The following is a 15,103-nucleotide window of genomic DNA, read 5'->3' as shown; positions in this document are numbered from 1 at the left end:
GAACCGGAAGTAAACATTGACGTATTGGCTTTGTTTCTGTCCAGTGGTTTGGGGGTCCGCTGCGACAGGACTTGGTGAGGAATTATTTTGAGAACTTGGGTGGGAGGGTGAGGAGGCGAGCGGAAGGGGGAGCGGGAGTGGGACGGTTCGGGGGAGTGGGACGGGCGGGCGCGGGGATGGTAGGGGGTAATGGGGCGGGAGGGCGCGGAGACGGGTACAAGAAGAGGAAGGTGAAGCTAAGAGAACCCCGGAAAATGGGCCGGAAACTTCTAATTCTTAAGATATATCCTCAAGGGGCTGATGAATATCAGGTTGAAGAGGGAACAGGGAACGCAGGCCAAAAATGAAGCCTTAGACGTGGTTCTGTGTCCAGTCAGACCAGGACGGTGTCTTTAGTGGTTTCTAAAATAAAAATTAATGTCATTGGAGCTGCACTGCCCAGTATAATAGTCATTAGCTGCTTGTGGCTCTTAAGCACTAGAAATGTGGCTAGTCTGAATGTAACATCCATATCAGATTTTAAAGACAGTTTCTTTTTTTCTTATGGTAAAGTGATATACGGGATATATGGGGTTAAATAAAATATTGCAAAAGTAATTTTACCCGTTTCCTTCTATTGTCTTAATGTGGCTACTGGAATATTTAAAATGACATGTAGAAGGAAAAAGTAATAACACTACGTGGTAGTATTGACAATTAGATGAATATGAATGATATGTAGAAGGTGAAAAAAATTTTAATAATGAAATAGGTATGGGGATTAGCTGGAACAAGTAAAAGGATGAATGGTGGTGTTTTTTATTAAGAGAGGAAATTGGAAGGAGACTAGCTTTCATAGAGAAGATCATGAATTTGAATTAAGATGTGTTGAGTTTATGCGTCTCTGAGTCCTCTACGTGGAGATGCTGTGCAGTAAGCAATTGGAATATATGTATCTGAAGCTCAGATAAAAGGGCTAGAGTAGAGAAATAAATTGGAACCAACGGTGGAATGTAGCTACTAAAGCCTTGGAAATAGATGAGCTTGTCCACTAGTGGAGTTCACAGTGATGAAAGAGGCTCTAGGACTTGCAGAATCCAAAATTAAATAACTAGGCAGGAAAGGATAACCCTGCAAAGGAGCCAGGAGAAGCAGCAAGAGGGGTCCAAGAAAAACCAGAAGAGTGTAGTGTGCCATGAGCCAAGGGATAAGAATATATCAAAGAGAAAGGGAACAACTCAAAAGAGTATCCACTGGTAACTTAGTAGTAACTCTTCAGAGTGGTAAGGGTTGGAAGCTAAACTAGAGTGGTTGAAGAGGGAAGTAGATGATGAAACAGAGGTAATAAATATAAATAACTTTTTTAAATATATATTTTTATTGATTTCAGAGAGGAATGGAGAAGAAGAGAGAGAGAGACGTCAGTGATGAAAGAGTCGTTGATTGGCTGCCTCCCACAGGCCCCACACTGGGGATGGAGCCCTCAACCCAGGAACATGCCCTGAGCTGAAATTGAGCCATGAACTCCTAGTTCATAGGTCAACACTCAACCACTGAGCCCTGCCGGCCGTGCTAGATAACTCTTAAGACTTTCAGTCTTTAAGGATAACAAAGATCAGACTGCGTTTAAGAGTTTATGTGGTGAAAAAGTTTAACATTTACGTAGAGAGGAATTCAGGAATGTATATGAGAGAGTCTTAGGAAATTTTAAATCTGTGTGTATGTCTCTCCATTTGTAAATTAGAATTGAGGGAATAACTACAACAGTAGATACTTTTATTTAGGGGAAAGAAAACCTGCCCTTAAAAATACTATGAAAGAATAAGAATATATGAAACATTATTTATAACTCACAGTATGTGTTATTAAGATGTGCTTTTGATAGTTTCGCTGATGAACTCATGAAGGCCTAGTTTATACTAATATAGATTTCTTCCCTTTCAAAGAGGAGGCCAGATAACAATGGCGGCTGCAGCTGTGGACACAGTTAATGCTGCCCCTGTGGCAGGGTCCAAAGAAATGAGTTTGGAGGAACCAAAGAAGATGACCAGAGAAGACTGGAGAAAGAAGAAAGAGCTAGAAGAACAGCGAAAACTGGGTAATGCTCCTGCAGAAGTTGATGAAGAAGGAAAGTAAGTAATTTTTTGTATGATCTTTTCATTCACAATTCAAATTCATGTCTAACTTTATCAATTCCTCATCCTTTGGCAGGAAGCTATCTTTACCATTTACGTCATGTTTGTTTTATTTATTTTTATCAAACTCATGTGTAAGGTGGAGTAATCAAGTAATATTGAAGGACTTATAATGAACGGCTATAGTCCCTTTCAACCCTCCCCACTCCCTGTCCCACTATACAAAAGTGACTAATTATAAATCTTTGTACTTTTTTAGTTTTTCTGGCTGGTACCTACACATGTCTAATATATCTAACCCATTATTTTAATCAACTCTAAGGTATTACTAGTTTACTTCTTTCTCTGATACAAGATTTTTCTCACTAAAATACATCTCTCTCTTCTTCCTTCAGCTATATCACTGTTCTTAATTTCTTTGTGGGAAACTTTTTACTCGAATTTAAATTATTTTTGTTGTTTTCTTTTAATTATTTAAATTATGGAAATATCAAGTGTATCCTTCCCCCACCCCACTCCCACCTCCCCACCCCCACTGCAATATCTCTATTCTTAGATTCTGTATAGGGTACCTTTAGTAATTTGTAATATCAATTATTTTCACACTTTATTCTTTAAAAAAAAAAAAACTTTTATTTTATTACAGGGACATCAACCCTCATATTCCTCAGTATATTTCTTCAGTACCATGGTATATTGATCCATCAAAAAGACCTACTTTAAAGCACCAGAGACCACAACCAGAAAAACAGAAGCAGTTCAGCTCATCTGTAGAATGGTATAAGAGGGGTGTAAAAGAGGTATGTAGGCAACCTGTATATATCCCTGTGGAAATGGAGATTAAGAACTTAATATAACAGCCTTTAATACAATCCTGTATAAAATAGAAATAGATTATATAACCTTCCATCTGGTATTAAAATTCACACATATGACATTAGCGTCTATATTTTATTTTATAAATTTTATATTGCTGAAGTCCTTAAACTTTCTCATTTATAAAAGTGTAGGAGACTCTAACTGGTTATCCTCCTAATGAATGAATCATTTCACTAGACAGTATAATGAGAGCCAGTGTTATTTCTAACTTATTCAGATAAATGAAACATTTCCTTTGTTTTTCTTTACATTCATTTATAGAATTCCATAACTACTAAGTACCGCAAAGGAGCGTGTGAAAATTGTGGGGCCATGACACACAAAAAGAAAGACTGCTTTGAGGTAAATTCACCTTTGAGAATTTTGGAAACTGTTGTCAGTGTCTCTCTTTCTTGATTCCTTATCGGAGAGCTTGATTCTATTTTTCTAAAATTATCTAAACTTAGCTACCAGTTAAATAAAAATTAATTTGAGTGACATAGTTCAACATTATCAAGTTTTTCTGCTGGAAGACTTCACTGGTAATTTAAGAAATAGACCATAAAGTTCCATGGTATGTTCATACCTGCTCTATAAAGATTATAGGAGCCGAAGCTGGTTTGGCTCAGTGGATAGAGTGTCGGCCTGCGGACTGAAGGGTCCCGGGTTCGATTCCGGTCAAGGGCATGTATCTTGGTTGCGGGCACATCCCCAGTAGGGGGTGTGCAGGAGGCAGCTGATCGATGTTTCTCTCTCATTGATGTTTCTAACTATCTCTCTCCCTTTCTCTCTGTAAAAAATCAATAAAATATATATTTTAAAAAAAAGATTCTAGGAAATTTTCCTCTGGGCTACAGGTACTTAGGGAAAGATGTAATCTTACTCTGTTTTCCAGAGACCTAGGCGAGTTGGAGCAAAATTTACAGGAACTAACATAGCTCCAGACGAACATGTCCAGCCTCAGCTGATGTTTGACTATGATGGGAAGAGGGATCGGTGGAATGGCTACAATCCAGAAGAACACATGAAAATTGTAGAAGAATATGCCAAAGTTGATCTGGTGAGCAAAATTCCCTGTTTTCCTGGTATCCTTAAAGAATGAACGTTTTACTCTACCACTAATTTAGCTACTCTACTTTTCAAGCCTTCAAGCAGTTTAAAAATGGAGGCATTTTTATGTAAGCTTAATTGAATAGTGAACATAAACAGTGTACTGGCCCCATTTAGTAGCAGTTTCGTTTTATTTGATTCTTGTGTTGTCCTTTACTCCCTGACTTACGTTTTAAAAAAATACTGGAAACATGAGAACAGATTAGTGTCCAAGCTTTTGGCTTTTTGAGATTATAAAATTGGTTCTCAGACTGTATCTTGACCAAGGCCTATTTTACAATTGTCTCAGAGCATTTAGAGGGTGATAGAGTGGAAACTAAGATAACCTGTTTCAGAAAATTGAATTTTTCTTTAACTAAACTTTAATTTTCTTCTGTTATGTTTTCACCTACTCATCCTCATTCTTTAAAATCCATAGTCACATTGCCTTTTTATTTTTCTAAGGGGGAGTTAACATTTAAGAATCATGGGATTTCCATAAGCGGAATTTAATCTTTTCTTGAGCAGTGAAATATATGGAAATACTGGGCCTGCCTGACAAGAGTCAGTCATCTGGAGTCAGGTGGCAACTGCCCCTTTTGGATAGGGCTTGCTCTGCAGTTTACCACAGGTGCTGTCTGGCTCAGTTTCCATTCATGCCTGCTTCAAACAGGGGTTTGTAACTCCTATTCCTTAGAGGACCATATGTCTAGAGCTCCGGGAAATCTCAGGGATGACCTTGTCCACTGAGCTTTTCTGAAAACAATAAACTTCCTCTCTTTAATTATATTACAAAAATAAAATGTTCATTTGAATGTTGTAAGTAAATTGCAAATGTTTTGTTTGTTTTCTTTTTTTGGTCAGGCAAAACGAACACTGAAAGCCCAGAAACTCCAAGAAGAATTGGCTTCAGGAAAGTTAGTGGAACAGGCTGTAAGTAATAAAAATGATCAATAAAATTTCAGAGCTTAGTAACAAAGAAAATTGAAATAATATTTAATTTCGTCCTGGCCGGTGTTTCTCAGTGGTTAGAGTGTCAGCACTCACACCAAAGGGTTTCAGGTTCGATTCCTACTCAAGGGCATGTGCCTAGGTTGTAGGTTTGATCCCCAGGCCCCCGGTCAGGGCGGTTGCAGGAGGACACCAATTGATGTGTCCCTCTTATATCGATGTGTCTCTGCTTCCCTACTTCCCTCCCTCTCTCTAGATATATCCTCTGGTGAGGATTAAAAAAAAAATTATATTTAATACTGCAAATCACATTCTTGTATATAACTCTTTATGTAATTGACATATTATTTATTTATGATAAATTCCTAAAAGTGTAATTGTTGATGCAGTTAATATGTTTATTTAAAATTGTGATGACCTATCACTTAGCTTCCATTCAGAAAGGCTATATGATACATATGTATAGTAATACATACACACACACACACACGCACACACACACGCACATGCACGCACGCACGCACTAGAGGCCCGGTGCACGAATTTGTGCATGGGTGGGATCCAGCCAGCCTGGAGGTTAGGGGGGAGAGGGAACACGGGAGGTTGGCCAACTGGCCCCGCCCCCTGGTCAAGGGGACAATTTGCATACTAGCCTTTAATTATATACTAGAGGCCCAATGCATGAAATTCGTGCAAGAGTAGGCCTTCCTTCCCCCTGGCTGCCAGCACCAGCTTCCCTCTGGCACCTGGGACCTGGGCTTCCTTGCGGCTGCTGGCAGGCACCCGGGACCCAGGATTCCCTCCAGCTGCCAGCAGGCACCTGGGACCCAGGCTTCCCTTGCAGCCCCAGCTTTGTCTATAAGGTCGTCTGGAAAAACATCCGGTCTAATTAGCATATTACGCTTTTTTTATTATAGAGGATTTCTTTTTTTTTTACACTTTTTTTATTGATTGATTGGTTTTAGAGAGAAAAGAGAAACATCAATTTGTTTCACTTATTTATGCATTTATTGGTTGATTCTTGTATGTGCCCCGACTGGGGATCTAACCCACAACCTTGGCATATCAGGACAATGCTCTAACCAACTGAGCTACCCAGCTGGGGCCCACATACACTTCCATGCTCCCCTACTAATGCTATAAGGTATTCTTTTTACCTTTGAATTCTTTTAAATGAACATGATGAAATACTGACTACTTTGCTATAGGTGTTCTGTGGAGTTAGAGAAAATCCTGAACAATTGTTAATGAAGAAAGTATGTCTATAACAAAAATTTCATACTCTCCTTAAATCACAATATGGTGTTACTTTAGTAGATTTCTTCATGGCCTGAATTTTTTAGAGGCTCTTTTGGGCTCTAAAGATACTTATAACATGATCCTAGTAACATTTTATTTTTGGACTTGGTAGAACTAGTGAGGTATAATGAAAATGGTATGTCTAAGATTAACACATATGAAATGAATATTTGTTGGGTACATTGTTCATTTTAATCTTTCTATTTCCTTTGTGTGATTAAAATTTTACTACAGGCCCAATGCACGAAATTTGTGCAAGGGCCTTGGCCCTGCCCGCTGCCAGCACCAGCTTCCCTCTGCGACCCCCACTAGTCCCTCTGCGGCAGCCTCTGCCCACTGTGGCTGGGGGCCTCTGCCATGGCCCCTGCCACCCCCCACCCGCCACTACTGCCTCTGCCTGGGCCCCCGCCCGCTGCAGCTTTGGAAGGAAGGACGGAAAGAAGGACGTCCGGTCTAATTAGCATATTACACTTTTATTATTATAGATATCAATAAAAATTCTCTAGAAATGTTCTGGCTTCTAATAAGATAAACTATTCACAGGGACATACCTGTATTAAGAACGTATGTGCTCATTATAAGTGAGAAATATGAGAATTTGTTCAGTTAGATTTGTTATATTATGTTTTTAAAGTGTTAAATAATCAATAGGTTTAGTAGAATAAAAATTATTTTTTCCTTCTGTCTTATGCAGAATTCTCCAAAACACCAGTGGGGAGAAGAGGAACCAAATTCTCAAATGGTAATGAATATTTGCACTATCTGGGTATATGTTAAATGTTTCCATTTCTGATGGCTAATATAATAATACAATTATTACTAATTATATTAACACAGAATGAATAATAGCCTTAAAGAACACAAGTGAATAAGGGTATGGTTAAAGGGAAATGAAAGGAAAACAACTAAATGCTATTCTTTTTTTCTTACTATTTTTTTTTCCTCTCCCTCTTTCAGGAAAAAGATCATAATAGTGAGGATGAGGATGAAGATAAATACGCAGATGATATTGACATGCCTGGACAGAACTTTGACTCTAAGAGACGGATTACTGTTCGGAATCTCAGGATTCGAGAAGATATTGCAAAAGTAAGCCTGGCCAACTTAATGTACACATTCAAATATTTGTCTTCCCAGCCTAAATTTTACCTATGTGTCTCATATCTGGGCAGTATATGGGTAATATAGTCAGTCATTCCAAAATTAGGTATCATTCTGGTTTTTCCTCTTCATCTGTGCCCCAGAATGCATTCACATAAATAATTGATTGTGATCAACTACAGAAAATGTTAGTTTTGGGAATAAACATTAATGCAGCCTTCAAACTTTTTTTATTCTAGTATTTGCGGAATTTAGATCCAAATTCTGCTTACTATGATCCCAAAACTAGAGCGATGAGAGAAAATCCCTATGCCAATGCAGGAAAGAATCCAGATGAGTAAGTATTGAGTTAAATGTACAGATTATGGGGGGTGGGGAGTGGTGGTATTAACCGGGGAATATATGCATAGCCCATGGACACAGACAGTAGTGTGATAAAGGCTTGGGAGGGGCGGGTGCAGGGAGGAGGGGGTCAATGGGGAAAAAACAACAAAACAAAGGGGACATTTGTAATACTTTCAAAAATAAATTTCTAAAAACCACTCAAAACACCCAAAACACAGATATCAAGATAATAATGAATCTGAATTAAAATGAACATTATCTATGATTAGATCAGAAAAGAGTTAACTTTCCTTAAATCAATCTCTGAAACAAATTTTTTTCCCCAATTTTTACAGAGTGAGCTATGCGGGAGACAACTTTGTTAGATACACAGGTGATACCATTTCAATGGCTCAGACACAGTGTAAGTATTTGCTCCTTTGTCAAGGCATTTTATATCAGCCCATAAGAAATTTGGGGGCATTTTAAAAACACTATATAGCTGACAACTTATTAAGATGTTTTTAATTTCCCTAGTGTTTGCATGGGAAGCCTATGACAAGGGATCTGAAGTGCATCTGCAGGCCGATCCTACCAAACTCGAGCTCTTGTATAAATCCTTCAAGGTCAAAAAAGAAGACTTCAAAGAACAGCAGAAAGAAAGCATCCTGGAAAAGGTAATTTTGACCGAAATGTTAAAGTTTCTTAAAGATAAATGACCAGTAAATAAGCACTTGATCTACATTTGAAATACAATCCAAAGAGAGTCCCTTTTAATCCATCAGGAAAAGTACTGTCTTTCCATTGACTTAATCATTTGGCAAATAGTATCAGTATAGCTGTGTCCCTGAGTTTTGGTAGCAAAACAAACCACCCCAAGACTTAGTAACTTAAAAATGCACTTTTCTTTTTTGTTCATGAATCTGTGTATCAGCTGGATCTCCTGGTCTGGGCCTGCTCATGCGAGGCTGGATGGTCTAGGATGGCCTGACTCTGATCTCCAGCAGTTAGCAGGCAGGTTGTCCTAAGGGGGCTCATCTCTGCCCCACCTGGGCTCTCCTCTAGAAGGCTAGTCCAGCTTCTTTCCATGGCATTCTCTGGATACCAGAGACTAGTAACAAAAAAGGTATGCCCCAGTTCATGAGTGATTTCCAGGCCTTTGCATGCGTCACATTTGTCAGTTTTCCATAGGTCACAACAAGTAATGTCAGTAGAGAGTTGAATGCAAATCTTTATTGTAAAATGTATTTAACAGTGTTCAATTTTTTTTAGTATGGTGGCCAAGAACATTTGGATGCTCCTCCAGCTGAATTGCTTTTAGCTCAGACAGAAGACTATGTGGAGTACTCAAGACATGGGACAGTCATTAAAGGACAGGAGCGGGCTGTCGCCTGCTCCAAATATGAGGAGGATGTGAAGATCCACAATCACACGGTATGTGTTAAGCCAGAACCATTTTGTGTCCTTGTTAGCCTTATGCTTTGGATTGTATTTTTATATTATGACTTCATTATTAAATCATTGCTGTGCTTTTTTTTTACATTTTAAGTTCATGAATTTTTTTCCAAAAAATAGAAAAACTGTAAAAGAATACTCTTCTATTCACCCATATACCCACCCCCTAGATTCAGAATTTTTTTCCATGTTGCCATATACATGCTTTGTCTAGGTGTGTGTGCATGCACACATACTAAAATGTGTGTGTATATGTGTGTGTGTGTATTTTTTTTACTGAAACATTTGGAAATTACAGATACCATGACAGTTCACCCATAAACACAATATTATGTAGCTCTTAAAATTAAGGATATTCTTTTTTGTAGCTACATAACCAATTCATAAAATTGACATTAGCTCCTTAATATCATCTAATCTCTTGGCCTTACTCACATTTTTAAAAATATATTCCAAAATGCCTTTAAATAGCTCTTTGGAGTTTTGTTTTGTTTTAGTCAGAATCCAATCGAAATTTATTTTGGTTGTTATGTCTCTTTTTTTCAGAGCGTAATCTTTCCATTTTCATAACAGTGTTTCTTTAACAGATCAGGCCAGTTATCTTGTAAACTGTCTCATATTCAGTACTTGACTGGTTTCTAGTGATATTATAACTTTTCCTCTATTTCCTGTATTTCCTATAAATAGGAATTCAGACTTAAAAGCTTAATTAGATACGTTAAATATTTTGACAAGGACACTTCATAGGTGATTCAGAATTCTTCATATTACATCACTTCATAAAGCATATAAGGTCACTTGCTGTGCTCTTGAAACGCCCAAGCTGCAGTTGGCTCTCTAAGTTAGGGGCTAAAAGTTTAACTGCCTGAGGAGCCAGGCTGGTAAACATACATAAGTGAAGTGAGCCAGGCACATTGTACAAAGTAGAGAGCACAAACGCTGTCTAATAGGAGCATTCACTGTTCAACAACAGCCAATTCTTTCCAAGCAGGAATGTGGGTCCAGAATTTCCTAGTCCTTAAATTTTCAGGAGAAGTCATATATCCAAATTTTTTAATACGTTTTAAGAATAGGATATAAGAACACTGTACTGTAATGCCTGCTTCTCACACTTGAGGACAGGCCAGCCTTTGCTTTTAGCTAGCCCTGGAATTCATATAATTTTCCTTCCAAATTACCTTTAAAGGGACTGTATTTTACACTTCTAACAACCTTATGTGAGAGTCCCTAGTTCAGGTTCCATTTTAAGTAACATCTCTCTCTCTCTGCAGCATATCTGGGGATCTTACTGGAAAGAAGGCCGATGGGGATACAAATGCTGTCACTCTTTTGTCAAGTATTCCTATTGCACTGGAGAAGCTGGGAAGGAGATTGTTGTAAGTAATTGTCCTCTAGTTCTTACAATTGTAAAACAACCAAATCTCCTAAGTCACATCTTTGTGAAACATATATATCCTCATGCTTCAAATTTCAACTTTTTCTTACATGATTCATAACTATGATACTCAAGTCCAGTTACATGTATTTTCCCACAGAATTCAGAGGAATGTATTGTAAATGATATAACTGGAGAAGAATCCGTGAAAAAACCTCAAACCCTCATGGAGGTAAGTCTATCATCATTTGTCCTGAGTTTTTAAATCCCTGAGGGAGGACTATAAAACTTGCACTAGAGCTTTGTTTTTGCATTAAAAATACTATCTTTTAATCCTCCCTGCCAGATACATCAGGAAAAACTAAAAGAGGATAAAAAGAAGAAAAAGAAGAAGAAGAAGAAGCATCGAAAGAGCAGCTCAGAGAGTGATGATGAAGAAAAGAAACAGGAAAAACTGAAAAAGGTACTTTGAGAAGTCTAAATAGTAAAAGTGACATCAGTATTCCATTAAAGATGAAGAAATGAGCTCCTCTTCTGGGTGATTTGCTCACGTCACCTTGTATCAGGTCTAGAACGTGAAGGAAGATTTTGTGTGTCTCCGTATTGCCTGCTTCTTGGAATATTTGACAAATATCACTAAAGCACAGGAAAAAAAAAATGTGCCTTGTAATTTTAGAGTTACTAACATGTTTCCCAGAAAGAATTGCCTTCTAGCTCTATAACCTGTAAGTTCCATCAACTCCTTGGGAAAAGTCAGAGTTGCATTCTTCACCAGAAGCATCATTTGTGGGCTTCTTTCAGTAAAATGAACATCATTCAATTTGGGCTATTAAGTAAAAATTCTTTTTTTTTTTAATTAACCTTTTATTTTACTAGAGCAACTTTAGATCCAAGTAAATTGAGCAAAAGGTATAGCTGTTTCCTATAATATCACATTTATAGCCTCCCATATTGTCAACATCCCACACCAGAGTAGTACATTGTTAAAATTGATGAAACTATATTGATGCATCATAATCACCCAACATCTATCTAGTTCACCTTAGGGTTCACTCTTTTTTATTGAATTTATTCCCCCCCCCCCCCCTTATTGAATTTATTGAGGTGACGTCGATTAATAACATTATATAGGTTTCAAGTGTACAATACTATAATACATTATCTGTATATTGTATTGTGTTTTTACCACCCCAAGTCAAGTCTCGGTCCGTCACCACTCCCCCCTCCGCCCGCCCCAATCATCTTAAGTAAAAATTCTTTAAGATTGAAAATACTGTAGAATGGTTGAGGCTCTATGAAAATAATCATATGAGCCAAACAGTGATTAGTTGCAGCTTGATAGAAGAAGGGCTGACTCCCAAGCTCTTTCAGGTAATCTAGGTTTTTGATGTAGCAGTTCATATTCAGTGGAGTCTTTGGGTTTTCTGCCACTTTGGGACAAAAGAGAACTGATGTAGAGCCATGGCACTCATGTTTTCCCTCTCCCTGCAGGCACTGAATGCAGAGGAGGCCCGCCTTCTTCATGTCAAGGAGCTCTTGCAGGTTGATGAGAGGAAGCGGCCTTACAATATCCTATATGAAACCCGAGAACCCACCGAGGAGGAAATGGAGGCCTATAGAATGAAGCGACAGAGGCCGGATGACCCCATGGCCTCTTTCCTTGGACAGTAGTAACTAGTTGCAGATGGACATTCATGATACACAGCTTCTTGCCAATGATTGTAGATGGAAAAGTCAGTGTCTGCTCATCTTGCTGCCTGACTTTAATAAAGCTTCCAGAAGTCTAATAGTAAATTCATTCCTTTCCATGCTGAAGGAATAGAAGAAAAATAAAGAGGAGGTACATTAAGAGAAGATTAAGATTTTTATTTCTAATTTTATATTAGTGATATGGAAAGAGACCCTGGCTGGCTTGCTCAATTGCTTGGCATTTGAACAGTAGATTAATTACTTTTTCTCAAAACTAGGGCTTCATTTTTTTTTAATTAGTAACTGTAATTGTTATTTTATAGTCTTTTTTTTTTTTTTTTGCCTTTTAATGTTTTTCTGGTTTGCAATTTAAAAAAAATTCTATCTGAAAGGAAATTTGTAGAACATGTGAATAACTTTATCCTCTTTGGTAATCTGTTTTTCACTCATTTATAAAATTTTGATTTTTTAATATTTTCTTGTGTCTTACACCCAGAACTAAATGTGTTAGCCTGTGAATGGAAAAATAGTTGTTTTGTCATTCTTGAGTCAGAGTTGACCAATCAGTGATAGGTCTCTTATCATCCTATATAATAAAAGCATAATATGTAAATCAACCGAACAGTGGAATGACCGGTCGCTATGATGCGCACTGACCCACACTCAATGCAAGAGCTGCTCCCTGGTGGTCAGTGCACTCCCACAGGGGGAGCACCGCTCAGCCAGAAGCCGGGCTCACAGCTGGCGAGTGCAGCGGTGGTGACAGGAGCCTCTCCAGCTTCCGCTGCAGATAGGCTGTAAGGAGTGAGGGGTCCCATACTGTGAGAGGGATGTCTGACTGCCAGCTTAGGCCCAATCAGACAGACATCCCTTGAGGGATCCCGGACTGTAAGAGTGCGCAGGCCAGGCTGAGGAATACCCCTTTTTCCCCCCAGTGCACAAATCTTGTGCACCGGGCCTCTAGTTTTGGATATAAGTGTTTAGACACAGAAATCCTTTATCATAGAGAATATTGTTTGTGATACTATTTTTTTGTTTTAATTGTGATTGATTTTATGTAACAATCATGAATACTAAATTTGATTTTAAAAGAGTATAGAATTTCCTTGTACCTAATCTTTGTAGCCAGTAGGTGTCACTTTGTAAAATTTGCAAAAGCAAAACCTAAAGTTGACAGTTTCTTCAAAGAATTATAAGAATAGCCTGTAGGGCTACTCGCAACTGTGAATGCCATGATCCTCAAGCCTCTTGTAAGAACATTGTGAAAATACAGGGAGAACAGGGTCTGTGGAAAAAAAATTAGTTAAAACATTAGACATGAAAATACTGACTTTCAACAGCTCATTGGATTCTCTGAGCTACCAAAATCTGCTACTGCATTAAGTTAGCATCTTAGAAATAATTCTGGTGGGAGAGTAACTGAGTTGTCAAGTACTATGGATATCTGCATGGTATCTAGATTCAGGCTGGTATGAAATTAAAATAGCAATGCAAATCTAATTCTTAGCCACTTTAAGAATGTCAAAAGTTTATGTTTTCATATTCCTACTTTAATGTAGGATAGTTCAGCATAAATCTGAGATTGGTGTTTATTTTTTATCTTATTTATCTTCTGTTAATAAAGATTTATAATTGAGAATACTTAATAGTATGAATGGTTTGTAGCATTATTTCAAATATTTGGTAGAAAAGTGGTTGCTGATAGGGCTCCAAGGAAGCCTGTGTTGGCTTATATGCGTTTGAATCAAATTCTCAGGGTTCCTTCACTCAAAAAAATGTGTCACCTATCCTTTCTGGGCCTCTGTACCCTCTTCTCTGAAGCCTAATTTACTCTGATTTTAGGAAGAATTCTGTAATATCTGAAATCATGTCTTATTTCTGTTTCAATTTGGAAAAAAAAAGGTAATACCCAAAATATTACTCAAGAGAATGTGTTTTGATTTTATCAAAAACTAGAGGCTCAGTGCACGAAATTTGTGCACGGGGGGCGGGGGGAGTGTCCCTCAACCCAGCCTGCACCCTCTCCAATCTGGGATCCCTCTCAAAATCCAGGACTGCTGGCTCCCAACCACTTGCCTGCCTGCCTGCCTGCCTGCCTGATTGCCCCTAATCGCTTCTGCCTGCCAGCCTGATCACCCCCTAAGCACTCCCCTGCCAGCCTGATCGACACCTAACTGCTCCCCTGCCGGCCCAATTGGCCCTAACTGCCCTCCCCTGCTGGCCTGGTCACCCCCAACTGCCCTCCCCTGCCAGCCTGGTTGCCCCTAACTGTCCTCCTCTGCAGGCCTGGTTGCCCCCAATTGCCCTCCCCTGCTGGCCCGATAACCCCTAACTACCCTCCCTTGCCAGCCTGGTCGCCCCCAACTGCCCTCCCCTGCAGGCCTGGTTCCCCCCCCCCCCAAATACACTTCCCTGCAGGCCTGGTCCCCCCCAACTGTCCTCCTCTGCAGGCCTGGTCCCCCCCCCCAAATGCCCTCCCCTTTAGACCTGATCCCCCCCAACTGTCCTCCCCTGCAGGCCTGGTTCCTTCCAACTGTCCTCCCCTGCTGGCCTGATCACCCACAACTGCCCTCCTCTGCCAGCCATCTTGTGTGTTGGAGTGGCGGTCAATTTGCATATTACTCTTTTATTAGATAGGATAGCTACTTTTTGATAGGTGCTTTTTGAGTGCTGGAACTTGTGCTGTAATTTTCTTTTTTTTTTTATTTAATATATTTTATTGATTTTTTACAGAGAGGGAGAGGGAATAGAGAGCTAGAAACATCGATCAGCTGCCTCTTGCACACCCCCTACTGGGAATGTGCCCGCAACCAAGGTACATGCCCTTAACCGGAATTGAACCTGGGAC

At 39.1% G+C, this 15,103-nt stretch overlaps 1 protein-coding gene across 1 annotated transcript; it reads left to right on the top strand.

Annotated features, from left to right (window-relative positions):
* Positions 1-13,901, top strand: SLU7 (SLU7 homolog, splicing factor). Its single transcript, XM_054718120.1, has 16 exons — positions 1-74; positions 1,926-2,111; positions 2,761-2,914; positions 3,255-3,335; positions 3,868-4,032; positions 4,926-4,994; positions 7,006-7,053; positions 7,269-7,400; positions 7,652-7,749; positions 8,093-8,160; positions 8,274-8,413; positions 9,009-9,170; positions 10,463-10,567; positions 10,727-10,798; positions 10,913-11,029; positions 12,058-13,901. The coding sequence occupies exons 2-16, from the start codon at positions 1,942-1,944 to the stop codon at positions 12,235-12,237; spliced, it is 1,761 nt and encodes a 586-aa protein (XP_054574095.1). The 5' UTR covers positions 1-74; positions 1,926-1,941; the 3' UTR covers positions 12,238-13,901.
* Positions 13,902-15,103: the final 1,202 nt, after the last annotated feature.

This window comes from Eptesicus fuscus, chromosome 6 (genome assembly GCF_027574615.1).
Source record: "Eptesicus fuscus isolate TK198812 chromosome 6, DD_ASM_mEF_20220401, whole genome shotgun sequence".
NCBI classification, from domain to species: domain Eukaryota; kingdom Metazoa; phylum Chordata; class Mammalia; order Chiroptera; family Vespertilionidae; genus Eptesicus; species Eptesicus fuscus.
This window is presented reverse-complemented; position numbering and strand designations above follow the sequence as displayed.